This window comes from Ciconia boyciana, chromosome 1 (genome assembly GCF_034638445.1).
Source record: "Ciconia boyciana chromosome 1, ASM3463844v1, whole genome shotgun sequence".
NCBI classification, from domain to species: domain Eukaryota; kingdom Metazoa; phylum Chordata; class Aves; order Ciconiiformes; family Ciconiidae; genus Ciconia; species Ciconia boyciana.
The window spans coordinates 57783110-57800134 of record NC_132934.1 but is presented as its reverse complement, the minus strand read 5'-3'; the positions used below and the strand labels follow the sequence as shown (position 1 = coordinate 57800134).

The 17025-nt window shown below is 49.7% G+C and overlaps 1 protein-coding gene and 1 long non-coding RNA gene across 2 annotated transcripts; one reads left to right on the top strand and one right to left on the bottom strand.

The window, feature by feature from the left end:
• Positions 1-3768: 3768 nt before the first annotated feature.
• LOC140654953 (uncharacterized) lies at positions 3769-7272 on the bottom strand. Its single transcript, XR_012043585.1, has 3 exons — positions 7177-7272; positions 5975-6046; positions 3769-4772 (listed from the first exon to the last, which is right to left on the bottom strand). It is a non-coding gene; the product is annotated as an uncharacterized lncRNA (long non-coding RNA).
• Positions 7273-7754: 482 nt separating this feature from the next.
• On the top strand, positions 7755-16630 carry TAB1 (TGF-beta activated kinase 1 (MAP3K7) binding protein 1). Its single transcript, XM_072868846.1, has 11 exons — positions 7755-7873; positions 8670-8806; positions 8993-9146; positions 9734-9820; positions 10362-10500; positions 10982-11095; positions 13427-13538; positions 13648-13792; positions 14191-14413; positions 14730-14886; positions 15942-16630. Exons 1-11 carry the CDS (start codon positions 7841-7843, stop codon positions 16147-16149), a joined length of 1509 nt encoding a protein of 502 aa, XP_072724947.1. The 5' UTR covers positions 7755-7840; the 3' UTR covers positions 16150-16630.
• The last annotated feature ends 395 nt before the right edge of the window (positions 16631-17025 follow it).

Here is a 17025-nt window from a genome sequence, read left to right as displayed (position 1 = left end):
TATTCCACCATAGAAGTAATGTCTATGCGTGAAGACGGTCCCTAAAGGGAAATAATTCAGCAATAGCCACCTGGACAATTCTCCCCAGCACAGACATCTCTCAGAGCACAAGAAGCAGGGTAGGCCTTGCAGCAGTGAGGAGCTCCATCCCCTGGGCAGCCACCCTGCTCCACACAATGCTGGCCCCAGTAGCAGAGATCAGGAGCAGATCCAAAATCCATAGGTGCTTCCCTTGAATGTCCAGCCTATTCCCCGTAGCACCCTTAGGAGTCAGGAGGACGGGACACAGGTCTAGCGTGTGGTGTAAACATCTCATCTGGAGGACACCGAGGTTAACAGTCCTTCCCCTCTTCCCAGCACGACTCCTCTCCACCTGCCCCACAACGATAGGGAAGGGGTAGAAAAACGTAGAGCTGCAGGCCCCAAGGGGGAAGCGGGGGCAGTTGTTCTCCACTGTATATAGGCACCGTTTCTACCTGCTCGTACCAGCAGACTTGTGCTGCCGGTGGCTCTCCCCAGGGCTTGTACTCCCCAGGGCTTGTACTCCCCATGGCTTGCCCCCCCTTGCTGGTGGTTAACCACTGGTGAGGATGGGAGAGGGGGACCAGCCAGCCCCATGGACGCACCAGGAGGGACTGGGCACACATCCCTTGCTCTGTGTCTGCGAGTGAAAGCAATACTGTAAATAGGAGGGGTATTTTTTGGAGGGAAGCCCCTCGGGCTTCTTTTTCTGTGGGCTTAGCCTAATATTTAGGCTTGGGAGGGGGTTACTTTATTGAGAGAGGTTCGTTATGATTGTGGCTGTGGGGGGAGCTCCCTCCAGTCTGTCTCCCCTGCTGGGGGAGAGGAAAGAACGAATGACGAGGTGGAGGAGGAGAAAAACTAATACTCACCCAGACTCATCTGTGTCATCCTTCATGCTTTCGTTTTGGGTGTGTGGAGGGAACCAAGAGGAGGAGGAGGCTATAAATAACCAGCCCTCAGCACAAAAATGTGTTGTATTTTTTGGGAGGAACTGCCCATCACCTGTCCCCTCTCCTCGGTGAGGGGGTGAGGGACCAGGCGCATGAGGAGAGGTACGGACCATACGTGGGGGGTCTAGCTGGGGCTCTGTTTTGGGGTGTAGCATGGAAGCAGCTTACATGTCCCTTCTCCTGTCAGAGTTACATAGATGGCTGAGCACCATTTGGGGCTGACTAATGAGCAAGCTTTTCTTTATCCTCTTTGGCTTGCTTCCCTCATGTAACCAGCTGATGGGCTCTGGTGGGCTTGAGGTAGGAATGAGCCTCCCCCTCAGAGCTGGCACTTCAGTGAGAGATGAGCCAGGTGGCTTCATCCTGGGTTACTGCTCATCTCTCTGTCCCTTTCCTCCTCGCTTTGTGTTATAGGAAAGGCATTGGTGTGGCAGGGGACACTATAACAGTAGATACTTGGGAAACTTCTTGCTTTTGCTCATGGGAGAAGGCATACTCTTCTTGGGTTGACTTGCTTTTAGCCTTTGCAGTGGAGGGTTGGTGGTGACAGACCTTGGGGTGGGACTCTCCTTGTTTGCATGTAGCTCTTGAAAGTGCAATTTCCAGTGGTATTTGGCTGGTTCTGCAGCTGATGAGAGATACAGACCTACCCGAAGGGTTGGTTATCTTATCTTAGGCACTTCTGATAAGGTGCTGCCTATTTCTGGTGATTGTAGACAAGACCTGAGCAGCTGGCTGGAACATGTCCCTTTTAGATCCTAAACGTGGGTGAGATCAGCCCTGCTCTAGGGATTAGGAGATCAGAGGGAAGGCTGTATAAGCAAAATGGTAAGGCGGCTTTCTTCCCCGTCTGCCATTTGTCCGGATTACAGAGGATTACGCATCCCCTGTTGGGAGCATCGGCCCCTTGATGTTTTCTTATCTTATGAGGCCCCCAAGTAAGGGACTGTTTTGTGGAAATAGGGGCTGTGAAGGGCAAAGGGATGATGAAACTTTGCCCCAATTCTACCTGTGGCTTCAGCCTCCTGACATGTCCCCATCCCCAGCTCACCCACGTTCCTACCACGCTGTTCATCACCTCATCACACACCCCTCCCCTCCACGTTATTCCTGGCAGTTCCCTCAGGGGAGGAGGCGTCTTTGTCCCTGCACCCTCGCAAGCACTTGGGAGGACCCGGGAAGGCGGCGTTGCAGGGTGGTTCCCACAGGAGTCTCGGCTCCGGTCCCCAGAGCAGGTACAAGGCAAGGAGCCCAGCGAGGCCACCTCATGCAGCAAGTCCAAACCATCCATCCAGACAACTCCCTGCTGCCTGCGTGGCACCTGTAACACCACCTGGGCTGCCCTGCTCCTTCCCCTGCCGCATTACTGCCTGTGTATAGTATATATATTATATATATATATTTAAAAAGATGTATAATATAAAGCTATACATATATACGTATATATGATGACTCATGGATGGCCTGCCGCATACAGGATCCCCTGAGTGGTCTTGTCGAAGCCCAAGTGTCCCTTCACCCTTCCTCCCCCTCCGCCCCTTGCCCCCATCCGTTCCGAAATCCAACTACAGCGAACCCCGCCACCTCGGCACCTGTGTTTACAATGTCCTATATATTTGTGGTTAACAAAGTGAAGGTGGTAACTACTGGTGTCTCAATAAAGTTATGACGTTCAAAATAACCGAACTATATGAAAAAAATGGTCTGTGTTTTCTTCTGTGTGGAGGGATGGCTTTTTTCGCTTGGTTTGCTATGAGAGCACGGCTCCTGTGCTCCTGCACGGCTGGCTGGCAAGTTTAGTGACAGTCAGTGGCTTGAATGGAGGAAAGAGACCTAAAGAACTGCCCTTATTGAGATATATATTTCAGGGGGAGCTAATAGTTGCTTGTTTTGCTTGGCCTAAGTTTCAAATCACACGCACCGTCAAGTGTCTCTTACCTAATCAGTAGGAAAACGTGAGAAGGAGCTTAACATGCCATATTAGAAGTAGACTGTCACTGTGAAAGGGATATGGCTATAGGAGGTGTGGATGGCGGATATACAGGAATATAGGGTACAAACCTATATGAAAATAAACATCCGTATTTCCACACCCGGGGAAGCAGATCTGTTTATTCCTTTGATGTGTCCTCACCTCTATTCATCTATGTGTGACCATTGCTCGGGCATCTAGCATAGTACACATTTTCAAAACATAATCAAATACTGGAAAAACAGAGCTCTCAGGGCACTGCTGACAGTGGGTGTCAGTAATTGACAGCCCACCATTAAAAAGGATCTAATTTCAACTGGCTCTGCAATAAAAATAAGATTCAAAATCCCATCCCATTCTGATGCTTAGGTAAAGCTTCCTTCTCATCCCCTTTTAGTGAGCCTGTCACCGAGTACCTGAGTATCACATTTCCCAACCCTTGTGCAGTTTGAGGACGGTAAGCAGAGGAACATGATGGCGAGGCCTGTACCCAGTCCTCCAAACTGTCTCCCCTCTTGGGGACACAACTGAGCACACACACGCTGTAGCTTCACGTCAGATTATATGCAAAAGTGTTGACATACCCATCTGTTTCTTGATTAATCTTTGTTTGGACAAAGACCCCTCCTACACTCCCAGCTTTTGGGGTGGAAGTGTTGTATGGATATCATGCCCACAGAAAGGCAAATGTCTGTGTTGGTGACAGGTGGAGTTAAAAACTGATGAGAAAAAATGTTGCCAAAAGCAAGCATTTAAGATGAATAAGACTCCAACATTACCAGTTTGTTTGTTTCTTCTAATCATTTGAAATCGCTTTAATTTTGCTTTCTGGTATTTCAAGCCCTTATGAGTCATGTTTTGAAGCTTCTCCCTGCAGCCATGACATCGAGAAACAGAATTCTATTATAAAGTTGTTTTTTTAAAAAAAGCTCACATAATCCCAGGACTCGAGGATATGAGACTTTGTTTAGTGTATCATAGAATTCAATAAAATCATATGCTTTGGCACAATTGAAACAACCCCATTTCCCTCCTTCAAAAGCCCAACTGGCCTAAAGCTCTGTACAAACTCTGTTTTGCAGCGATATTTGGCTGTCTCTCGGGGAATCAGCACTCCCTCACCATTCCGCCTTCCCCTGGCCACAGCTCTCCACGTTAGCTCTCCAACTCTCTGGAGGGTGCTGGGGGAAGGAAGCTGCTGTCTTGTCCTCTCTGTCTCCAGCTCTCTTTCTTTTCTTAATGCTTGTTCTCTCTCCTGCTCCATCTCTATTTCTTTGCTTTTCCAGCCTGCCTGGAAACAGTGTCCTGTAGAGGAGCCAGGAGCATTAGGGCACTGTGCCTGTGGGAAGCATCAAGCTGAAGTTGGTAGAGGTAGCTAGGGAGAGCTCGGGGTGAAGCTGCATGAGGGCTTGCAACGCCACCCTCTCCACCATCCCTTTCTGGAATGGTCTGCCATAGGAACAGAGCAAGTGCAGCAAGCTGGCTCTGCCAGAGAGACCCTTCTTTTTTTCCATATCACCTCATGCAAGCCTTGCCAAAAATCATGACTTTCCTTTCCAGCCCCAGCCTCCATTATCATCAAAACAAGACAGAAAAAAAATCTCCCTGAACATATCTCACTTGTGATCAGTAGAGAGAAACTAAATGATGTGATGGCTTCTGCCAGCGATCCTGTAATTGCTTCCCATTGTGTGTGGTTTCTGAGTGCCTACAAAAGCCCTGCACTGGGGCTGCCCTATGCTCCCTGCTCCCCACAGCACGTCGTTCAATCATGTTGTTAATCTTTTATCCAGCAGCCCAGCAGAGTGATCAAGCTTCTTCCTTTTCTACAGAGAAAACATTAGTAAGAACAGGAAGGCAGTAGTACAGCTTGGCACCTGAAATACTGTGTATATAATCCCTAGCACTGGGGACAGAGAAGCAATGAGAAACAATAAATATACAGAGAGAGAGAGAGGGAGGGAGGGAGGGAGGGAGGGAGGAATGAGAAATATGGGAGTTCAACATGAGAGAGGGAGCTGTGGATCTGGTAGTCACTGAATCGTATAATTCATTTATTGGTGCATGAATGATGATGTTCAGTGACTGATATCCTGCATTCTTGGGGAGATTTTGGCTGTATGAGAATACAGTGTGGTAATTTCTGAGAGGATTTGCTGAAGGTAAGAAGCATAAATAAAACAAAGGAAAAAATAAGCTTGATCAATACAGCCAACAGAGACTGTTGGTGCAGTATTTCATCTTGCAAGTGCTGCATAAAGCTATTGGTCTTTGTGAGCAGATATTCATGAAGCAGCACACAAGCTTTGGTAGCACTTTCCTTTGGAGGGCTGCAAAATGCTGGATAAATATTCATTTAGTACTGCAAGCAGCCTCGTTTGGTAAATATTACTACTTACTTTTTGCAGACCAAGTAGTTAATTGCCTCACTCAAAGTTAGGGCAGAGGATCAGTGACAGAACCACAGGAATATCCAGACAGAATCTGGCACAAGTATTTTCACCAAGAAAAAAATGTTTTGCACCAGGTCTGTGTTCCAGCCCAAATGGGCAGGAAAAAAAATAAACCAGAATGACAATGATTAGTGACTATGAGCTGAAGCCAGACATTTAAATTAGGAACAGGGCACATTTTTAACTGCAAGAGGTGACTAGTCATTGTACAAACAAGGAAAGTGGCAGCTTTTCTATCTCGTATCTTTAGGAAAGTTGTTTTATTCTCTCACTGAGATCACATTCTGGCCTATCGCACCCACACACAGATTCGCTCGTTAGTTTCAGAAGGACTCACTTATGGATATAAGACGACAGAAATGACTCCTTAATTCCCAGTCCTGCAATGCGATACATGCTGGCAGTCTCTGAGCACACCCGAAGCCTTGCTGATTCCAGTGGCGCTCTGAGCAAGGACAGGGTCTGCCTGTGCTCATCAAGGTGCATGACTGCAACCTTGAATGTCATTAAATAAGCATAAGCTTCTGCTGCAATGCTGAAAAAGTGACATCGTGTTTTAAAGCAGAGAAACTCACCTGTTGCTTTTTAATGACATGGACAATGCTGTTCTACACAGATTTCTGCAGCACTGGGAATTCTTCTTGATGCTGGCAAGAAAACAAATCTTCATTAGTACTAAATCTGTCCATCCTACTTTTGATTTTAATGCAGACTCGGCACCCATTCCTATAATTACTTGTACCCACTCACAGCTTTACCCACAGGAACACTCCAAATGACATTGGTGAGACCAAGCTTATACATAAAGCTAAACATGTGGAATCCTCCAGCAGGATCCTCTGCAGCAGAAACCATCATTCCCTAAAATAAGGTTAATTAACTGGCAATTATTTCTGAAGTGCATCTGAATTTAATATATTTGCCACAAAGATGCCATTAAAAGAGCATCAAGCCACTGCTGGAAGTCAAGACTACTTAACACTCCCACCCTCACCACAATTGCACTGCTACACAAGACTGAACCTGCATGTCTCTCATGTTGGAGCCCCTTCAGCTGCAATTCAGAGGGAAACGTGCTCTTCCCCGAGCTCCCCGCTGCCATAGCCCGTCCACCAGCCATCACTCACTCCAACATATGCCACTCACACACCTGGAGGGCTCTTACACTGACTTATAACATAAGAAAGCAGTGGAAACGATTCTTGTGTCTTCACTCCTGCTCCAGCTGAGCTGGTTCAGTGGAAACTGTCCTTCCTGAAACAGCCTACCTCAGCCTAGAAAGGTTCTTAAAGAAGAGCAAAATCAGTTATCTCTGGTTTTGTCTGTATTGTTCAGGCAGGCACACAAGCAATTTTACTGTTGTGCCTGATTCCAGATGACCACCGACTGCTCCAAACTGTGGTGGGTATTGAGAACCACCCGTCAGCTGTTCTAGACACCTTCCCATCGCTGGCCTGAGGGTATGGTCCCACTACGTCCTTGTTATGGCCTGCAGAAGAGGGTGGGAAAGGGCTGTGGAGTGCCTCGGTGGGAAACGAACTCCAAGCTGAGATAAATGGAAGCCTCTTGTAGTGTCTACAGAGCAGCAGTGCAGCTGAGAGCTGGTATCTTGGGCTTTCCCAGGCTTAGTCATCCCTAGAGGTTGCACAGAACATGTCATGGTGCTAAGAAAAACATTTCAATGCCAGACTCCCTCAGGGCTCTTTGATGTCCTAGGTGACCCCATTTCACAGGATCCTCACAACCCTGCCCCTCTTCCCTCCCCCTCCACACACACTTGCAGTGGTGGCCGAAAGGTGCTTCTTTCTCTCACGACTGAAGGCCTCAACATAAGAAACCGGTATGTCTCCATTCCCCCTACACAAGAGGAAGGGGTAACAACAGGGAAATTTTAAAATATGTATCACTGCCGTGGGGGTTCTCTCCTCATCGAGGTGAGCTGGCGACACTCTCTCCTCCAGCCACACAGGCAAGCGCTGGGGCACGACTGCAGGCTCCCCTATACCACAGGGCCTGCAGGGGGGTGCGCGCTTCTGCAGGGTAGCATGTCGGGAGCCTCAGAGAGCTCCACAGCATCGCTCAGGCCACGTTTTCAAGTGCCCTCAAAGCCGAGACGCCATTGCGACTTCAGGGCTTGAAAACCGCGCTGTGGGAACCGCAGCGCCCTCAGCCCGGCCCGCACGACGCCGCCTCCGCGCGCGGGGCGGAGCCTGAGGGGCGTGCACGCGCGCGCATGCGCCTGGGCTCGAGCGCCCCCCTGCCGCTCTCGCCCATTGGGCGGGGGGGTAGGGGCGTGGCCATCCCCGCGCAGGTGGGCGGAGGCGGTCGCCGCCGGGGGGCGCGGCGAAGGCGGGTTCCTGGGGCGCGGCCGCTCTAGCCGGCGGACTCTGTGCTCTGGAGGAGGGCGGGCGGGGGGAGGAGGAGGTCGCCTCTGCTCCAAGATGGCGGCGCAGAGGAGGAGCCTGCTGCAGAGTGTGAGTGGCACCTTCCCCCCCTCCATGCACACGCACCCCCCCAGGTGGGTGCGAGGGGGGACCCGGGCCTCCTCCTCGTCCGCCCCCCGCAGTGCCGTGTGGGAAGGCGGAGGCCCGGCGAGGGAGGTGGGTTGCTGCCCCCCGCCCCCTGTGCTGCCCGAGGGCAGGGTGTCCCAGCTCGGAGGGGGGCCCTGCGTGCTCATCGATCCGCAGCCTGGGCTGGCCTGCCGCCCTGCAGCGCTGGGGGGCGGCAGGAGGCGGGGCGGGCCGTGCCTGTGCTGCCGGCCGCGGGCTGCTCCGCGGTGCGAGGGGGCAGCTGGCGTGTGCAGGCTGCGTGTGTGCACGGGCGGCGTGTGCCAGGGCGATGGCGGCCCCAGGGATGCCTCTCTCGTTGCTGGCAGCAGCAGGGGCCCAGTCCCCCTGTCCTGGGTGAGCGTACTCCCGTGGGGAACCAGAGCCTTCCCTGTGCCACGGGTGCGTGCGGGTCTGATTCACCGAATGACTAGTTAGTGCGGTGCTGTATCGAGTGTGAAACTCAGGTGCAAATTTCACTTCTGGTTCCTTGTTAGAAAGAGCTGCAGGTGCAGCCAGAGCTCAGAGGGAAAGGAAGCGGTAAGTGGTCCAGTTCTGCAGCAGGGAATATGCAGTTATTGTCTGGGGAGGTGTGCTACCCTGTTAGGAAAGGAAGAAGGGTTGAGAAGAGGGTGGAGATGGACTTGTAACCTGTACTGGACCAGGATCCTCACTTCAGGCTGCTTGGGGTTTATACGGTCTCTTTCCTCTTTCTGTCTCCCAGGAACAGCAGCCCAGTTGGACAGATGACTTACCATCCTGCCATCTCTCTGGGGTGGGCTCAGCTCCAAACCGTTCCTACAGTGCAGATGGCAAGGGGACAGAGGGTCACCCCTTGGAAGATAACTGGTTAAAATTCAGGTAAGTGGGTTGCACCTGGGACACAGACTCCTGCAGACACAAGGGCAGGTAAAAGTGGTATTTAGTTTGTCACACAGGACTCGGAAGAAGAGGGTGGGGCACAAGCATGCAGGAGGTGTCTGGAGGAACGAGTTGTCTGTGCCTCACGGATGTCTGTGACCTCATTGCTTCTGCCCTCTTTGACAGGAGTGAGAACAACTGCTACCTGTATGGTGTCTTCAATGGCTATGATGGCAATCGAGTCACCAACTTTGTGGGTCAGAGGCTCTCTGCAGAATTGCTGCTGGGCCAGCTACATGCGGATCACAGCGATGCTGATGTGCGTCGAGTTCTGCTGCAGGTAAAGAAGCTTTGGCTGGGAATGGCTCTTGCTTCTCATGCTACCCACCTCCTCTCTTTGCCACCGGGGAGCAGCATCTGGTTTCTGTGGGGGCTGGAAACATCTGCCAATGGTTGCGATTGCACTCATCCTGAGCAGCTGTAGTGCTTTGTTTTACTCCCACCTCATACCCATCTGTCCCCCTGGCTCTGTCAGCACGCTGCTGAGAGCTCTCCAGAAAGCTGCAGCTGGCCTTCACTGGACATGTAGGAACAAGTCAGCCTGTGAAGGAGATGACAATGAGTGAAAGGGAGAAGTTAATGTGTGGGGAGATGGATTTGTGAGTGCGATTTCTTGAGTGATAGACAAGTTCTTACAATCAACGCACAAAATCAGATAGGTCTGACATTGCTTTGAGCATAATTTTTATGGTTTTGTCTCCTGTTTTGAGTAATTGCAAATTGTTTTTACAAGCTGTTAACTAGTTGCGCTAAAACAATTGTGTGATCCTTGAATGTCTGTACGTACAGTGATCAACCACTATGAGCCAGTCTTAGGGAGGTGGGGTATTTGATAAGAGCTTAGTTTCTCTTTATGGCCTTTTTTAGGCTTTTGATGTGGTAGAAAGAAGTTTCCTGGAGTCCATTGATGATGCCTTGGCAGAGAAGGCCAGCCTGCAGTCCCAGCTACCAGAGGTAAAGTAGCCTTAAGAACAGAGATTGCTGGATGAGTCTTGGGCATATTAGTCAGTCTGGTCCAAGGGAGGCTGTAATGTAAAATTATTCCTCCGTGGCTCTCTTCTGGGAGCTTTCGTGAAGTAAAGCAAGCATCTTGGTCCATTTCCCAGAGTTCCCACTGTTCCCACTGGCACTAATTAGACCCATCATTGGTTATCTTAGTAAGGAACTGAACATATCACGGAGAGGTGTTCAGCCTGTACGTGTGGCTCCTCCAGGACAAAGCCATATGACACAGATGAGAAGCAAGGCCTCAAATTTGCATGGCATCTGGGCAGATGTGAATTCTGTTCTTCAGGTGAACTGGACCGTCATCCCAGAATCTTGTTGGAGCTGTGTCATTTGTTAGGATTGAACAAATAATTGTATGTCTTGCACAGTCTTGGCATGAGGCGAAGACATGCCAAGATGAGTCCCCGCCCTACAGAATTTTGATTCCAGCTGTGGTTTCGTTGTTGCAGACTGGGTGTTTAAGCTTCCCCCTCATTTTGGGTTCCAGGGTGTCCCTCACCACCAGCTGCCGCCTCAGTACCAGAAGATTGTGGAGAGATTGAAGGCTGTAGAGCAGGAGATCTCTGGAGGAGCCATGGCTATTGTCGCTGTTGTTCTCAACAACAAGCTCTATATCGCCAATGTGGGTGAGTTGTTTTTTGTCAGCACCTCAGTCTAGGCATTTCTGAGGACAGCTGCAGTTCTAGGAATTGGAAGAAATTTGAATGTGGGGGACAGTTTCCTTGGTCTGTGGCCAAGCAGCGATATGCTTGTTATTTATGGGAGCACTTGAAATCAGCCTGGCTCTTTATCTCTGCAGATGTTGGCTGATGCAATGTGTATGACCAAAGAACAGAAGGAAAATGGGTTGAGAGGCAGTAGTGCAGGTTCACTGAGAAGTAGAGAGCTTTCTTGTGAGGTACCAGCTCAGGCCTGGCTGAAGAGCTGCCTAGCAGGCCTACTATGCTGCTAGCAAGAGTACTTTTTGGAGATCATGATGAGGCAGCACATGAGCCTTTCTCTTCTTTTCTGTCTCTATTCCCCTCTCCTGTTCCTTTTCCATTTGGATATGTTCTCCCTCTTAACGGCAGAGCTATCCGGTGCCTCATCTCGCTGCTCCCACTGCAGGTACCAATCGGGCACTGTTATGCAAGTCCACGGTCGATGGGCTGCAGGTGACTCAGCTCAACGTGGACCATACGACAGAGAATGAGGATGAACTTTTTCGCTTCTCCCAGCTGGGTGAGTGTTGGGTTTCATGTTCTTACCTGAGAACATCGTATGCCTCCGTTTACCTGGGGCACCAGGAATGACTCAAACCACTGGAAACAATAAATGACCACAAAAAGAAGCTTACTGTGGTTTCAAATGACAAGTTCAGTGTTGTCTTTTCCTGCATATCTAGCCATTGTGAGGCTACTGAACCAGCAGAAAACTGTCCATTTTTTTTCAAGTTTTGAGGGTTAGTTTTGTGTCCGACTGCCAAACTGACATTGATTTGCCCTCCAGCTATGTGATTGCTGGAGTCTGTAGGAAGGCAGGAGTGGGAACACACAGCCAGAGGGCAGAAGCGGAGTGGGCAGTATATGACTGCTCCTTTGGAGGCAAACCACAGTTATGCTGGGTTAAGTTCTGTGTGATGCTGCACCCTCGGGATGGTGCATTTCAATATGGCTTAGTACAAGCTGCTGCAAAAAAAGCAGCTACGCTTCAGACAGAGCCAGGACAAGCGCTGGCATTTACTGCTCTCACATCAGTAACTATTGAACCCTAATGTTGACATTTTGCTTTAGGCAATTTCCCTTTTCCTTTACAGTGTTTGATATGTTTTCTTCCTTTGTCTAGAACTAGCCGAGACCACTTGTGTGATTGCTAGTACCGAATTCTTATTGAGATACTTATGTTCTGTACCTTTGTTTAGGTAGATCTAACTTGGCGTTCTTCATTAGGTTTGCCTGGTAGATACATTCTTATCTGGTGAGGCTGTTGATGTGGTAGTTGTCTGCTGCCGGGTCTTGTTTTGTTTTGGTTTTGTTTTTTTTTTCTATTTCTCTTCCATTTCCTCTTACTTGTACTCCTGCAGTAGGGGTACATGGTATGAAACAGAAGACGGAATACAAGAATCCGGGGAAAGAGCCCCTTTGACTGTCTTTCTACTGCCAAAAATACAGAATTTAGCTGCAGTCCATAGCAGAACAGGGATCTGCTAGAAATACTGACCTTAACGTGGCACAGCAGTGTCTCTCCTCCTGGCAGTCCCAGCAGAAGAGAGAGCCTGTGGAACTAGCTAGTGTGCACAGGCTGTTTTGGGGGGCCAAAGGAGGTTGTTGTAGGGCTAGGTTGGAGCATAAGGATAAGAGGTAGTAGGGGTAGCGTTTGTCATGATGGTGCCTGCGTTGCACCTCTCCTGGGGGAAGGGAGGGAGAGGTCTTACGCCTTCGTGGCTTTTCACACTGCATCGCAGCTTGTTCAGTGCTCCAGGAGAGTTGCTGTGATTTAGACACAACCTCTCTGGCGTGCTGTGAGGCTCCCTGTGTTTGTGTCTGCCGATAGCATGTAGCCCCCTGCCAGGACCTGGCAAATGAGCCAGGCCATGTTGATGAGTCAGCTTTGGTCTGCAAGCAGATGGCAGAGTTGTGTCTTACTGCTGGGGTAGGTGTGGAGCCATCTGTGCAGTGAGGCTTGGTTTGACTCAGAGGGAGAATTTCAGCTGGACCCCTGCCTTCACCTTGTACTGAGGACAGTCACCCCTAGATAAAAATCTCAAAATAACATTTTCTGCCTGTTAGCTCTAGGTATAGCCAGGAAAGGGGAATTGCCAGAACGGCCCAGGTAAGTGTCTCCTCTGCTCTGAGTCCTGCCTCAAATAGTAGCCACACCCAGATGGTCCCTGTTAGAACCTTCTTCAAGATGGGATTCCTTCCTAGCCCCTGCCAGAGGTATATCCCCTTAAATTTATTGACATAAATACTTGTTTGGTCATTGTCCTTATTTTAGGAGTAGCCCACATCAGTTTGAGCACTTGAGCAAATTCAGTGCCTCTTGTAGATAGTTCTCCTTTTCTCCATCTGCAATCTAGTGTATTAGTGAAATTGTCACGTGGAGTTTAGGAGCAGGGGTCAATAACAGGCGGAAGAAAAAGCAGAATCCTTCACATACATTTTCCTCCTTCCTGTGTTCTCCTCCCATCGCATAGTCCAGAGCTGACAGGTGCAGATGTTCCCCTGCCTTTTCGGTGAATGCCTGTGCGCCCAGGCCAGCTGCCACTGGTGGCTTTGGACCAGGATGTGGGCTTTGTCTCAGGGCCAGCTGGTGCATTCAGAGTGCATGTATTGGGCTCTGTGCAACTCTCTCCTTCTTTCTCCTTCCCAGATTACAACTAATGAAAAGGTGTCCCTTGGAACACAGCAAACTGCTCTTCCTTTTCTCCTTGTTGGACTCCTGATGATTCTTTGGCATCTTGTTTTGTCTTTAGCTGTGGATATTTCTTTTCTCATTCATGGCAGTGTAACCAGAGGAAGTCCTGCAAGTTTCCCAAAGTCAATTAAACTTTTTTCTTTTTCAATCTGGCAGGCTTGGATGCAGGGAAAATAAAACAAGTGGGAACTATTCGTGGGCAGGAAAGCACTCGGCGCATTGGAGATTACAAAGTCAAATACGGCTATACCGATATTGAACTGCTCAGGTCAGGAAAAACTCAACTTTGTGGTTTCAAGCCCTCCTTTTCTTCATGACCCCTCCATTCTCACCTACTGTGTCACCATTAAATACTAAATAACTCCGTCTCTTTCCAGTGCTGCTAAATCTAAGCCCATCATAGCAGAGCCTGAAATCCACGGAGGGCACTCGCTGGATGGGGTGACTGGCTTCTTGGTGCTCATGTCTGAAGGGCTCTACAAAGCGCTGGAGGCAGCTCATGGGCCTGGGCAGGCCAACCAGGTGAGCCTGCTCACATGAGAAACGTTCCCTTGGCTACTGACTCACTCTGGTGGTGTCAGCTGCTCTCATACAGACTTTCCTCCTCATCTGTCCTGTGAACGCTGGCCAGGTTGAATGCCTGTGCCACCCCATTCCGGTCTGTAATAATATGGGAGCTGCTTTGCCAAGCCAGTTCTTCTAGGCAGCTGCCCGTCCCTTAGGAGTAGCCCATTAAAGGAAATGGGATGATTCAAGGCACAAGGGCACATATTAGCAGGTGAGACTGGCAAGCATCAGTCGGATGACTTGCCATAAAAACTCTTAGATAAGATGGCAGCAAAAGGTTTCCTCCAAAATCTCCTAAACGTTCTTGTTTTTTTTGTTTTTGTTGTTTTTTTTTTTTTCCCCTCTCTGCTCAGGAAATTGCAGCCATGATAGCCACAGAGTTTGCCAAGCAGACATCACTGGATGCTGTGGCACAAGCAGTAGTGGACCGGGTTAAGCGGATCCACTGTGACACTTTTGCCAGTGGTGGGGAACGGTCCAAGTTCTGTCCCCGGCATGAAGACATGACGCTGCTTGTGAGGAATTTTGGGTACCCGCTGGGTGAGATGAGCCAGCCCACGCTGACACCAACGCAAGGTAAGTTGAGGAGAGAATGAAACTAAATGGAGGGTGGAAGATAAGATCTCTTGATCAATCCAGCACTGACCTAACATTGGGAGAAGAGATACTCAGTGTAGAATGAATTTTCTTATTAAAGGGATTATTGGCTTCTGAGACGTAGAGCCTGTGACAATTTGACAGAATACAGTACAGCATCTAAGCTGTACTAAACTGTGTGAGAAAGGCAGTTTAATATAAATTCTGGGGTTCTTTGGCCTTTCTTTGCTGCTGTGCACCCCCAGTCACTCATGTCTCAACTACACTCTATAACTCTTGTTTTCTCCCTTCTCAGGAGGCCGTGTCTACCCAGTCTCTGTGCCGTATTCCAGCTCCCAAAGCACAAGCAAGACGAGTGTCACGCTGTCTCTTGTCATGCCTTCCCAAGGCCAGATGGTCAATGGTGCCCACAGCAGCTCAACTCTGGACGAAGCCACCCCCACCCTCACTAAGTAAAAGTCCTGCTACCCGCAGTTTTTCCCCGCACCTCACACTGTGTAAAGTGGTTGAAAAGCAGAGAGATGCCTGTCAGTTACCTGTCAATCATTCCCTTATCTGGAGTGTGGCCTTCCTGACTGCAGTATCGACAGCCAGCATGATGTGTTAGCTGGAGAGCGCTTGTGTGAGGAGTGGGAATGAGTAAAGCGAGCAGCTCTGAAGCCAGCTCTGGGAACATGCCTTGGGAGCAGCATCTGCTGCTGTTCGCGGAGGGCCCTCTGGCAGCGAGCAGCCCTTCTCTCTGGATCTTGTGCGCCAAGTGTGTTGGGTGCTGTGCGTGCAGGGAGTGTGGGTGCCCTTCATTTTAATAAGGAAGAGGGGCTATGCAGGTCACCTGTAAGGCTGCTGGAGAGGCTGTGCTGCACAAGTTGGCTTGCTCAGAGGCGGAGGCCAGGGTAGCAAAAAAGTATAAAGGTTAGAACTGGACTCTATTTGGATCCACTTTGCAGTATCATACTAGCTAGTGGCTTGGTTTAGGTTCAGCCTTTGGCACAGGGTGGTGTGTGTACACGCTGCAAAGTGAAGAAGGTTTCTGGTTATTGTGTTCTGGTAGCTCCAGAAACAATGAGGCTGACGCAGTAGAGCTGCTTTGGCTGCTACGCAGGTCACACAAGAATAGCTTTCCTTGCTGCCAGACTCTTCCCGTAAAGCTCATACTGTATGGGTATGGGGAGGCCAGCAGAGTGCATGCCTCTTCCCCCCCTTCCCCCCCTCCCTTTTTTTCCCCAATTTTTTTCCTACTTCCTCTCCTCTGTTCCTCAGATGCCTGGTTGTACTTAAGGCCTTCCAGTTAAATGTGAATCAGATATCTTTGGCCTTCATCAGTTCCAAGCAGTTCTCAACACTTCTAGTGCTCTGATACAGCAAGAGACTGCAACTTTTTACCTGTTTGCTAAGGATAGCTTGATTGGTGAAGAAGCTGGCACTTGTTCTGATGCTTTTCTTGTCCAAAGCATCAGATGGAGGAAAAATAAAAATGCTTGTGTTCTCTCTTTTTTTCTCTCCATAGCCAAAGCCCAACTGTGACACTCCAGTCGACTAATACTCACACGCAGAGTAGCAGCTCAAGTTCAGATGGGGGTCTCTTCCGCTCCCGACCCACCCACTCGCTCCAGCCAGATGAAGATGGGCGCGTGGAGCCCTATGTGGATTTTGCAGAGTTTTACCGGCTTTGGAACATGGACCATGGCGAGCAGGGAGCACTGGCTGTGTCCTAACATGGAAATCTGCCTCCTCCAGACACCCTGCGCTCGGCTGCGTCAGCAAAGACTGAGGCAAGAATGAGAGCACTCCACTGAGGGCTGTGTTCTTCCGAGAGTTAACTCTTATCCAGGATGTGCTGAACACTGGGCTGGGGAGCATGTGCAGTGCTCTCTACACACGTGTTGCCTGTGCCATGCACCCAACCCTGACCAACCTCGTTCCCTTGGAAGCCCTGTGAATAGGGGAAAGGGTCTTGAATGCAACCCTCCTGCAGGTTTTTGCATTAAAGATGCAGAGAGGGCTCCCTCTGGATAATGCAGGAGTAGGGGCCTGTACAAGGCTGTGTGTGCGCGCGTGTGTAGGTGTACGCGTGTGTGCCTGCGTGTGTGTGTGCTGTCATAATGTTTCCACAACTCAATTCATAATGCTGTGATTCCAGTGTTCAACTCCATAGAAGATACCTCTATTTTGCAGAATAAATAACTTATAGCTACACTCATTGGCACCTATGTGGCTTGCTCTCTTCCTTACAATGTCGTGTGTGGGTGTGACAGCTCTTCCTGGTGAAACCCTCTATTCCTCCAGAATAGGGGGTTGCACCTTGCAGCAGGCAAGCTTCTGTTGCAAAAGTGGCCTGAGCCCTTGCAGGTGACTTAAAAGCGTAAGGTCTTTGTCCCGTGCTTACTTATTTGCTGAGCTTTGGCACTGGATTATGGCTTGGAGTTAAACTATAAATTCAGATTATTGGTTTTTGTAGGCAAAATGCACATCATTTCCCTTAGTGCAGGCCATCTGGAAAGTTGTAGAGGGCAGGTGGACTTTGTAACACAGTTTTCCTGTACAGGCGTCTGGTAGTGCACAGCAGGAAGTCACATTTGGATAGAACCAGC